The sequence below is a fragment of the Pelmatolapia mariae genome, linkage group LG16_19 (genome assembly GCF_036321145.2).
Source record: "Pelmatolapia mariae isolate MD_Pm_ZW linkage group LG16_19, Pm_UMD_F_2, whole genome shotgun sequence".
Lineage (NCBI taxonomy): Eukaryota > Metazoa > Chordata > Actinopteri > Cichliformes > Cichlidae > Pelmatolapia > Pelmatolapia mariae.
This window is the reverse complement of record NC_086241.1, coordinates 51,360,620-51,372,883: the sequence shown is the minus strand read 5'-3', so window position 1 is coordinate 51,372,883 and position 12,264 is coordinate 51,360,620. Positions and strand designations below refer to the sequence as shown.

General features: G+C 40.0%; 1 protein-coding gene across 1 annotated transcript in view; it reads left to right on the top strand.

The window, feature by feature from the left end:
* The window catches only part of ltk (leukocyte receptor tyrosine kinase), a 62,096-nt gene that overhangs the window by 16,888 nt on the left and 32,944 nt on the right, over positions 1-12,264 (top strand). Inside the window, exons 2-4 of the mRNA XM_063499994.1 lie at positions 8,999-9,091; positions 10,539-10,685; positions 10,974-11,202. Coding sequence (XP_063356064.1) covers positions 8,999-9,091; positions 10,539-10,685; positions 10,974-11,202 — 469 coding nt within the window. The remainder of the gene's footprint in view (positions 1-8,998; positions 9,092-10,538; positions 10,686-10,973; positions 11,203-12,264) is intronic.

The following is a 12,264-nucleotide window of genomic DNA, read 5'->3' as shown; positions in this document are numbered from 1 at the left end:
CATGCTCTCTAAAGACAGTAAACTTTGTTAAAGGCTGTATTTTAACTCAAACCACAATCTTGCCCTTAACCTAACCAATTACTGTTTAGCTAAATCTAGGCAAGTGGTGACTGAAAACTGAATACAACAAAAGGAAAGAAAGCTTTCTGCCGAACAGCCTTTAGAGCTGAAAGCCCTGAAGGCGGATTTCTCCCAGCGCTCTCCAATTCTAAATAAGTGCTTTTTCCTGTATAATCTGTGTCTAAGTCCCGTATTGTAGATCAGAGGAGAGGGTAATGGCTCCATTTGGTAGATCTGAGGCAGGAATACAAAACTCATGGAAAACTCCTTTGCCCCTTTTCTGTCTTCAATACGCTTTAACACTGCAGATTTATTTGATGGCTGGAGCCTTTGTCTGTGGAGTGTGCATGTTCTCCCTTTGCCTGTGTCCATTTTGTCTGGGTGCTCTGGCCTCCTCACACAGTCCAATTAACTTGACATGCAGGTCAGGTTAATTGGCACAGATGTGATGGCGAGTCTCTGTGTTAGCCCTGTGATGGACTGGTGAGCAGTCCAGGGTGCACACCGAATCTAATCCAGTGGCAGCCGGGATCGGCTCCAGTGCCCCCACAAACCCGTCTGAACAAGTGGCCAAGAAAACGGATGGATGGTTGGATTTATTTTATATTTTTGTCTGAAACATTGAAACTATGAAGGTTGTTCATCTAAAGAGATGACTTCCATTTTAACACCAGCTTGCAGTATTGCTATCAAGCACTATGAACCATTTCTCTGAATCGACAAACCTTTTTCTTTCTTTTTTTGGTAAAACATACAGTAAGTGTCATTTCTTAAGTTGAACTATCCAGACATTTCTTCATAAACATGATAGTAAATTGGGTTTCTTTTTTTTTAATTTCTACTCTCTGCCAGTAGACCTTTGGGAAAATCCTTTAGCATCAAACAGGATCGTTGTGCCCTTCTTTAATATTCTGCAAAACTATAGCTGCGTCAAGCTTAATGCAGCACTGAAGAAAAGAGTTGTTTGTCACTGTCCTGCTCTTTTCCTGACCATCTCTGGTGCAACTATTCAATAAAGGGCAAAGTGCCAAAAAGTGAAATGCAGAAATAACACAGCACTGTCTTTTCTCTTTCTTCTCACATACTCTAATTAGTTAGCTCCCTTTGCAGTCTTCAGCTGACACATCCTTCTCCGTATTCATTTATTCCCTGAGTAGTTTGGTCCCATTTTCTCTTTCCTCTCCTCTAAAGTCAATGCAGATTTCTTTACCTGAAATTTAATATAAGCTAAAGCCCATGTTAAGTTTTAAATATCTTCGAGCCGTTCAGCTTTTAGATTTTTATTAATGGCAGTAAAAATGATTAAAAGACATACCGGTACATTGAGTTTTTTAACCTTTACCTTTTTTTTAACCTTGTATCAGAGTCATGCTGGCTGTCCAGGAATTATCAACCTCCTCTTTTTCCCAAAATGTCAGACTATTTTTTCTTCTGCCAAAGCCTATTTCTGTTGTTTTGTACTTTGTATTGTTTTGATAGCTGTTCTGAGTTCGCTCAAACTCATTTATGACATTTTCCTTTTACTTTTCTCTCCTTTTCTGATACTTTTCTGACAAAGCGCCAGCCAAAAGAACCCCACTCCAAAACGCTATCATCTCAACTGCACCATGAGTCATAACTAATTGAAAGTAATGTACTGTACGGACGTACACCAATCAGCGGCAACATTAAAACCACCTGCTTGAAATTGCCCTGGATCCTTCAAGATATGGACTGTCTGAGCCCTCTGAGTGTCCCCTGTGAGGTCACGCACCAAAACGTTTGCAGCAGATCCTCTAAGTTTCGAAACGAGATGATAAGACTTGTTTCCACAGCACATCCCACAAATGCTCAATTTCATTGAGATCTGGGGAAATTGGAGGCCCAGTCAATATCTTGAATACTTCCTGAGCTTTTTCTTTTTGAGCGAGCCAGTAAAGGGAAATGACTTGTTTTCACCCAGACATCCAAATGGCGACAGGGCACTTTCTTCTATCTCTCCATGGTGTAGTTCTGAAGCTCTTCTTTATAAATATGTAATAAACTGTGTGTTTTGTTGCTTTATACACGGGTTCACATGTGCCAGCCTTTGCCATTCACATGCACCAATTAGCCTTGGCTGACCATGCCCTTTACACTTTTCCATTTTACGTTCCACCAACAATAATAACCCAGAGAACAGACTATAAATTGCTCCAGTAAAATCAATTGGAAATGAGTCACTGCACGTGAAAGCATAACATCCCCCCACTCACACGTGTATGTACTCTGCTAAATGACTTCCATGAATCCAGTCTCTAACTATTGATGTAATTTTACAGTTGGTTTTACGTCACTTTACTGTCACTGTTTCATCATTAGTCTCCCAGAAATGTTGCCCCCATCCCCAGTTAAGTAAGAAGGATCTCCAGCCATTTCATTGATTTTATTTTTTCTTCGCACACTTCTGCTTCTGGATTTGGTTTTGTGATTTAATTGTACTTCTTAGCTTGAAAAGAAGCACTACAAGAATAGGCAATGTGAGTAGTTGCTGGTTTTGTTTTTTACAGTGTATTTGGCTCATTTTTCCCCCTTTCTTTGACATCCTCATAAATAAAATGCATAGTTCTGAGACCAATTTGCTCAAAACTGCACACTTGAAAGCAATTACAATGGTTCAAACGCACATGATAGTGATGCTAACAAGGACAGGGGTAAACTTGAGGACTTTTATTATGTGATTATGTGAGGCATTACCTTTGAAGTTCTCTCTTTATGGTCCATATAGAAAATGAATAGAATAATATATGGCCTATAATCAATTTTAATTTTGTTCTCATCTCATTATGAAATGAATTCCTCATGTAAGTGGCCTGTTTTGAAACTGGCCACAATTTTTCTCAAAAAAAGAAAGAAATATGCATCAAGTAACATTTTGTGTGAGAAAAATGCAAAAGCATGAATGCACTTTGGTGAATAAATTGTAGTGTGGGACATAAAATCCTAATAAGGAAAAACATTGAGATCTAGTATTGTTTTTTCTGGGTGTGGGGAGGTGGGGCTTGTATTTTTTTCCATATCAGAACAATATTAGTTCCATATTTTATTCCTTTTTGCTTAATCTCCTTCTAAACCACCATCTGTCTTCACTTCTGAAATACTGAACTTTCATTTCAATTATAGATCGTGGCTCTGTCTATAGCCAGTTCAGCTGTCATGTATCTTGGGGATGAAGGATAAAGGCCTGGTAGCGAATAAGAGATTTGAGAGGATAAGGACTTTATTAGGCAAGTGTTGAGAGATGAAGCTTCTTCCTACAAAGGATGATTCTGCATAAAGCGCAAGGAGATGAATTGTAGGTACTTAATGTTTCCACACTCATTTTTTTTATTTTTACCAGGTGCGAGAGCTGTGCAGAACTGTGTCATGTCCCACTGAGCTCTAGTGCTGTTTTAAAGGAGGTATAAATCCACCTAATCAGGTGTTACTTAAATAGTATACATATCTCTTTAAGAATATCTGTAGGAACTACTGGATGGCTTACAATAAAACTTTAAGCAGATATTATTCTTTCCACTTTTGTTCCCTTTATTGGTTTTCTCAGATATATAGATCGTATAAACACACACATCTGGGATGTCACCCATTGCTGCATTACTGTTGTTGCTACATTGATTTATTGGAGCTAGATTTATTGAATGAGAAGTGGGAATACTAAGTTATCAGCTAACTACAATTGGGTTTGATAGCAAAGTGTAGCCATTAGTGCAAACACACAAATAAATATCTGAATTTCACTCACCAGATTTAGAAAACTTTTTCACATTGGCTCTTAAGCCCATTAAGTGCACTAGCTACATATCATTTGACATGTAATTACATACAAAAATGCTCCAAAAAGTGCTTAAACCACAAAGCCTGGGAGGTCCTCCTCAAAGGCTCAAATTAGCTAAGGTGATGCCTAGTAGACAAGTCTGGCAGGCACCAACCACAGACAAAATAGAAAGTGGTCGTAGCTACTGTGACATCAGCCATTGGTTTCTGAAGTCCTGTTTTGAAGCCTCAGCATGAGTGTTAATGCCATCGCCATCTTGGCTGCAAAAAAACAGAGGCCACAAGGAGGGCAAGTATGACCATGAAACCATGCACCCACTGGCTAACAACTTAAGATTGCTAAATTGTTAGCTAGTGAGCGTGTGGTTTCATACCACAGATAATCCTCTATTGTTAAATATAACATTACCAAGATTTACTGAATACACTTAAATTTGTATTCACTGTACCAAAAAAAAGAAAAAAAGAGTGACTGAGCCAATAAAGACTTAATAATAAAGAGTTGAAGACTCCCAGACAGAAAGTTGTTTTCCTTTAGACCAGCGGTCCCCAACTTTTTTTGCGTCACAGACTGGTTTATGTCCGACAATATTTTCACAGACTGGCCTTTAGGGTGTCACTGATAAATACAACAAAATAAAACCAGTACCAGTACCAAAAAAAGGAAGATTTATTCATAACACACGGGAAAAGACCCAGGGAAACCGAGTTAACATTAAAAATGATTTAAAAAATAACTGCAAAAACCGATAAAAACCCTGAAAACCATACATTTCACACCCGAGCCTCAACTCTCACGGCCCGGTCCAAACGACTCACAGACCGGTACCGGTCTGTCGCCCCGGGGGTTGGCGACCGCTGCTTTAGACAACAGCTATCGCCATCTGGTGGCCTTCAGGTAGAATGCAGGTTCAAGGTACTTCTCACTGGCATGATTTTTCTGACCTGGAAACTATGTCCATGTTTTATACCGTTATGGCACCAACTTGTAACTTAAAACGTCCACACCCGTAATAATGCAAACTTTATTTTCAGCAGGAGTATTTGTGAGTTAAGTGAAAATGACCAGTAGACCCTAATCATGGTGAAAACGGAAGGTGGCATCTAAATAACACCAAAAGTTAAAAAAAAACAAACCATTTTTTAAACATAATTGATTGATGATTAATTTGTTGGTCTGGAAACAAAATTTGCTGCAAAACTACAAAACTCATTAGAGAGAGGGAGAAATGCCCTAAGTCAGGTGATGTGATGATTTAGGCACAGGTAAAGAAAGAGAATCCAGGAGCGAGCGTGTAAATAGCATTAGGCAGTGCTCTGGTTGTACCCTTGCTTAGCTTAATTTAGCTCAGACATTTACAGCATGCCACTTTCATGAGCACATGGAGGGCGAATGTGTTTATCCAAGTGCCGAGGCTGATGTAGCAAATAGCTTTCAGCACTCAGAAACTAGCCTTGAAGATAAAAACTGTATAATTCATGGTCTTCTCATTAGAAAATTGCTCCGAGTCCTTCTGAAGCTGCAATTTTGGAGTTATTTTACTTGACAAGCAGCCAATATTCACACGTACGTTTTAACAAAAAGCTTTCTAAACAGGCCCAGATGTTGTTGTTGTTGTTGTTGTCACACATTTCCTGGTGGTGCAAAGCAAATCCTCTGAGAGGCCAGCGTATGCGATGGATGACAGAGCGGGAGATAGGTAGGAGATGGAGGCCAGGTTATCCACCTTATCATCAGGCCACAGATGATGGCCTGATGATAAGGCCGCTGTGGCCTGATGATAAGTTCCTTTGATTCTGGCTGCCCTGGCTTTTGAACAAAAGCTCACTCTTAATGGTTTCACTTCTGCTGAGTGATGGAGAGACAGTAAACTGGTGGCAAAGAGGCCCCCTGCTAGTTTGCTGCCTTTTCTATTGAGCTGTTCAGATCTGCAGCTTCCACTACAAAGCCCCGTCCTTGAACTTAGCTAAACTACAACACAGCAGTTTTCCGACTCCACAGTACCTTGATAGAGAAACTAACAAGGGCAGGCTTTGCTTTCAACTGAGCTGATGGCTTTTAAAAGTTACACTCTCCTCAAAGGCCTTTGGTGCAGTAACAGTGTAGTCGGGGTCCTGGATTGTCATCAAAGAACCTTGCTGCTAGCTGATGATGATGCAGATAGTTCAGTAATTCTTTCATTTCCTTTCTAGCTTAAAAGAGAGTGTTTGGATGTTTTTTTTATTTGTATTTTCAAGACAAGAAAGGAGTTGGAGGGAGTAAAATAAAAAGTTTGGATTCTTGGGGGATTCCCAAGCTTTTGTTAATAATAGCCGGTTAATGTTTTTTTTTTCTTCTTTTGGCTGAATCCTTTTCTTTTTTTCCTGCAGTTTAATTTTTCCTGTTTCCGTGCTCGGGACTATCCATAGCAGCTGTTATTCCATAATTATCAATAAATAGCAAGGCTGCCATTCATAGGCACGACCCCTCACCTCCTCATCATCAGCATCACTAACCGCTTTCAGTAAACAGCAATTTCAGCTATTGAATTTGTCCTGCTTGGCTTTTTTGACTTTGCCCTGCAGGCATCGGATAACAGTAACGTCACTGTTCAGGGGCCATTGCAACATTTGAGTTGTGACCCTCTAAGATATTATCATCTCCCTCATTGTCCACTCGTCATGCTAGTTAATACGTTGAATGTGACTTATTCTTTCAGCGTGCATCTCCAAAATAAGAGCATGTCTGTTGATTGTTGCTGCAAAGCAGTAAATGCTATTTCTGTATGTATATTTCCATTCATTTAAGAGTTTATCTACGAGGAGAAAAAGATAAAAAATATTATATTTGGGTGGTTGTGTGAGCATTTAAGCCTCAAGGCAAGCTGTCTTTGAAAGGGATGAAATTAAACGGGTGACAGTAAAAACATTTTGACTCAACTACATCTAATAGACTGAGAGGTTGGTTTCACAATGTGCTGCAAAAAGTGCCACATGCTGGAAGAATTTCCAGTGTGTGGAGTTTCTTGCATAGCAGAAATAACTGCTGTTTTTTTCATGGATTCGGGGCTTGTGTAACTAAAAGCGTTGGTTTACTGTTAAAGTTATTGTATCGCAGGAGTTTTATTCCTTTCCATGACTCTTGCTTGTATGTGAAGTGCTGCCAGAACCCCACTTTGTTTTATTAAAGGTCTCAGACAGATGCCAAAAAAATAAGGAATTAAATAAAATAAAAGTTAGGCTGGGAAAGGGCCAGTTGGTAATTGCTTTCGTTTTTCGTCTTGACATGTAAAGTCCTCTAATTCATGTGAAACTGCATGCTAACAATATATTTTCACGCCTGAAAATTCTGGTGTTAGTTTTGTAGCATTTTTGTTGCGGCGCTAACGAGGCGGCAGTGGAAACTCGGGGTAATTATGCGTCATACTCAGTTTTTAGGTTTCCACAGCCTGGATTCAGAGGACCACTTTGATGTTTTCCTGTTTCATTTTTCTTAACAATGTTACACTTTGTTTCATCTTGTTTGCAGCAGCATGGTTCATTGGTAGACGCTGCTGTTAACCTCCTTTATTTCAGTTATTCATACTAAATCTGAGTGTTTCTCTTTGACTCATCCATGAAAGTTATTGATTCTGTTTATCAAAACAAAAAGATACACTGCCCAGCCACTTTGTTAGGTACACCTGCCAACCACAGCAACTTAATAGATTTAGGCATGTCAGGTTTACACTACATAGGATGCTCCAAGAGGAGGAAAATATCAAGTAAGCGGCAGTTCTTTCGGTGAAAATGCCTTTTTGTTACCTAAGGTCAGAGAGAATGGCCAGACTGCTTCAAGCTGACAGGAAGGCAACAGTATCAAATCAAATCAAATCAAATCACTTTTATTGTCACATCACATGTGCAGGTACACTGGTACAGTACATGTGAGTGAAATTCTTGTGTGCGAGCTTCACAAGCAACAGAGTTGTGCAAAATACAATAATGTAAAACAAGCAAAATATAAAAATGGCTAATCTAAAAAGTAATAAATATATGTACAATATGTAAAGGTATATACATTACTGAATGTGTATACTAAATATGTTTTTCTACGTGTGTGTGTTTGAGTGTGTATATAGTATGTATATACATGTTTTACAAATGAAATAAAGTAAACAATAAAATAAGATATATAAAATATACAGAGGTTGGTATGTGCAAAACAGTGGCATTTATATACAGTATGGAGTGCATAATGTTGAAGTTCCAGTAGTGAGGGTGAGGTGTCTATGAAGTGTTCAGCAGTCTGATGGCCTGATGGAAAAAGCTGTCTCTCAGTCTGCTGGTACGGGACCGGATGCTGCAGAACCTCCTTCCTGATGGAAGTAGTCTGAACAGTTTATGGCTGGGGTGACTGGAGTCCTTGATGATCCTCCCCGCTTTCCTCAGGCACCGCTTCCTGTAGATGTCTTGGAGGGAGGGAAGCTCACCTCCAATTATCCGTTCAGCACACCGCACTACTCTCTGGAGAGCTTTGCGGTTGTGAGCGGTGCTGTTGCCGTACCAGGTGGTGATGCATCCAGTGAGGATGCTCTCAATGGCACAGCGATAGAAGGTCCTGAGGATGCGGGGGCTCAAATAACCACTCGTTACAATCAAGGTGACCATATCAAAAGACCAGGTGCCACTCCTGCTTGCTAAAGACAGGGAACAGAGGCTACAATTCCCATGGGCTCACCAAAATTTGGCAACAGAAGATTGGAAAAGTCTTGCCTGGTCTGAGGATGTGCGTAAATGTGAAAGCATGGATCAATCCTGCTTTGTATCAATGGTCATGATGTAATGGTGTTGGGGAATTTCTCTCTGTATAGTTTGGCACAGGTTTGGTCCTTTATTACTAACTAAGCACTGCTAAGAACTACAGTAACCATATCTCAGTCAGTAGCCTCTGGGATGTGATGGAAAGTTCTGCATCATGGATGTGCAGCCGATGAAATCTCCAGCAGCTGTGAGATGCTATGGTGTCAATATGGAGGACTGTTTCCAACACCTTGTTGAATTTTTGCCATGAAGAGTTAAAGCGGTTCTGATGGCTGCAGTTTACCAGAGTGACTGAGGACAGTGAAGTGCTTGTATGACCTGCCTACGTCTCGAACTAATAAAACCTGTTTGTCTCTGTCATTAGTGAGCAGTACCTGCCACGCCCTTTTTGACCGATTTCTGGACGAAGACTTCCCAGATGAGTTTCTTCCTCATCCCCTGGACAATGACAGCCACTGTGAGTTTGTATCTAGAATACTGATGTGTTGATGAGTTGACACAAATTGAAAATCTGTATTCCAGTTATCACCTGTATTGTTTTTATTGCTTTTCTCACACTCATTGCATGCATCTATATGAATATTTCCTTGACTGGAAAGCATGGTTAAATTAAGAACCTTAGTAGTTTGTCGTGCAGGCAGAGGATCAAAAAGACTGACATCTGTCAAAGATGACTACATTGGGAATTATCCCTGTAAAACTGGAGCTTTGAGACACTGAAAACTACCCATTTTGAATTTCAAGTGCAAGCATCACTCGAGATGTAACAACATTCCCCTGTTAGATTTTCAATTGCCAGGAGCACAAGTAGCATGCTGATGCCTGTGAAAAAGCAACATTTTTACATCATTTGTGATCAGAGGAAGGCCACTCTTTTATCTGGTTTAAAGAAATGAATGTGGGTTTCTATGAAATAATTATTTAATAATTCTGTGCTTTATCCCAGGAGGGATTCCTAATTCCCCTGGCTTGCTGCCATATTAGTGGTTAAGGCAGTTTCCTCTCCAGTTGTCACATGATGTCTTGAACGTCTCCTCCGTCCCCATCCTGTTCATCAACCCCCACACAGACAGACACAAAATCAGTCAAAGGCTCTGTCTGTTTGACTTTTAAACAGATTTTGGATTTAAATTTGATTTAGTGGAACTAAAGGCCTTGAGCTGGCATTTTATACATTGTTTTTTAAATGTTGTGGCTTTTTTAAAATATATATCCTTCACAGCTTTTCATTTTCTTAGGCAGAGTATTTCCTGTCTAGTTTTGTCTATCCTTTATGTGTTTGGAATTTGCGTTTTATTACTTTTTTATATTAAAGAGAGATATTTTCAGAGAGAAGCATCACTGGAGAAGTCGCATCCTCATTTTTTTCTTTAGTTCTGTCGGGATTTTTCTGGTCTCGAGATCATAAAGAAACACATTTCTCGTAATCCACTCTCCACCGCAGCCACCGCCACCCCAATCCTTCCAAAAAAAAAAAAAAAAACCTAAAAAAACATACGGTTTTACTCATTCCCACTTCGGCATTCATATAAATGAGTTTGGAGGCTTTTTTCCGAAATCGCAGATGCTGTTTATTCACTGTGAAGTTTTGCGGACAAGTTGTTTTTTTCTTTAATACAGAATCAGTTTGTTTCAAGATTTTATACATAGTGGGATAAAGATAACGTGAAAAATATACACTTTTTCAGTTCTTAGATTTTGGGCTGTTTTGCGTGCCTATAAATATGATTATTTCAGGCTAGTGGAAAGAAAATGCCCATAAGACATATTTTATGTTTCTATTTCAGTATATTTGTTAGCTTGGAGCTGTACCACTCTTCAGCTACATAAACCACTGCGATGTTTTGTGATGTACTCTTTTTTTAAAAAAGGAGTTTTCATCTTTGTTATTTCATGTGTTGCAGTTCCCTCCTGTGATTTTGAGTCACCGTGTCTCTGGACTTTATCGAACAGCAGCCGAAGTGACTGGTTATTGGTGTCGCCACAGCAACCACAGAGTACAAAGGCTGGGATGATGCCTGCAACTGACAACTCAGAGGGAAGGTCTGATGGTAAGAGTGCAGAGACTCACAGAGGAGCAGCTAAATCAGCGTGCTCTCATACACAGTGTTCCTCTTTCTTCTGTCAAATATGTTTAGAAGAGTCTTTGAGCTACTGTGTGAAAACGTTGCTTCTCACTTGACATTTTCTTTCACTCTGTGCTTCATATATCCAAATATATCCAAATCCAAAATTTGTCATAATGCTAAAGCATTTGCCAGATGATTTACAGCGACAGTGTTATGAGGCTGCTATAAAATAGTCAACCATGAATTTTCCACTTTGTTTTATTACCTTAGGACACTTCCTTCTTTTAACCCCATCACCTGAAGCTGAGGCCTCTGGGAAATGTGACTACCACTTAATGAGCCCAGTATTGCCAAAAAGCAGCATGGACTGCCTGCTTCAGGTGGCTGTGTATGAGGCCAGCCCAGTGGTGGGGAACCTCACACTGCTGATCAAGCCTGCTCAACCAGATTCAGACGTTCACTCGGAGATGCTGCACCACAGGGGACGAGACGACCGCAGGTCAGCGAACACACTCACCTACACGGCTCTTTCACTTAGATGGTTTTTTGGCTTTTTTTTAGTTATTTTTGCTGCACGGCCTCTTCTCTGAAAAACAAAAAACAGAAGGCACATTTCTGTCTTACTAAAGTTATGTAAGGAAAATGTTTCCTGCCTACCATGTAAGGCAAACTGTAGAATTGTGACAGCGTGTTGTTTTGGAAACACGGACAGATATTTCCTATTGATCTAATGCTGAAGCACAACTATCTTTAGAACAGCTAAAAGCATTCCTGAGTCTAGAAACAGGCTGGAAATGAAGTTACATATAATTGGTTAGGACAGAGGAGGGATGGATTGGCATATGCAATAAGTTTGTACATTGGGTTTGTTAGTGGCTGTGCAGTAATGGACTGTGCAATTCCATTATGAGTCACAAGCACACACACATACACACATACACTGACACACACACACAGTGACTTTATTTATTAAGCTGGCTATTCATCCAACAAAATCTGCAGATACAATGTCTGGACACACTCTTAATTTAAAGCGCTGTAACCATCCAGCAGGCTTCATCTTTCAGTGAAGTAGTTCTGTGTGTGTTGTGCGTTGTGTGGGATGTCATGCATATTGACATATGGTGCAATTTTGTTAAGTGCAAAAATAGAGACTGAATGGTCACAGGAGTTGACATCTGGCTGTATGAGGTGTTGTCAAAAAGTTTCGTGTAGATGGGACAGACAAATAAGCAAAAAAAAACGGTACCACTTAGAATTTGGCTAATCTCTCTTTCAAAACCACTTTAATCGCTGCTGCCATTTTTAATCACTCGGAGTGTGCGGTCTGTGATTTTCCTATCTACTTTGAACGTGCACAGACCTGGATTTCGTGTGGAGAAACAATCCTCGTGATGAGAACTTGACGTAGTCCAAAGTTTCCAAGATTGAAGGTTGTGCATCGTGTGAGGAGCAAACTGGTGACCAGGAGGTGTGAATGCGTTAACAGGAGTTGTTGACGCAGCGTCCTACTTAATGCCCCGAGGAAAAGAACTGTAATGCACCATTTGCCACCGTGTGT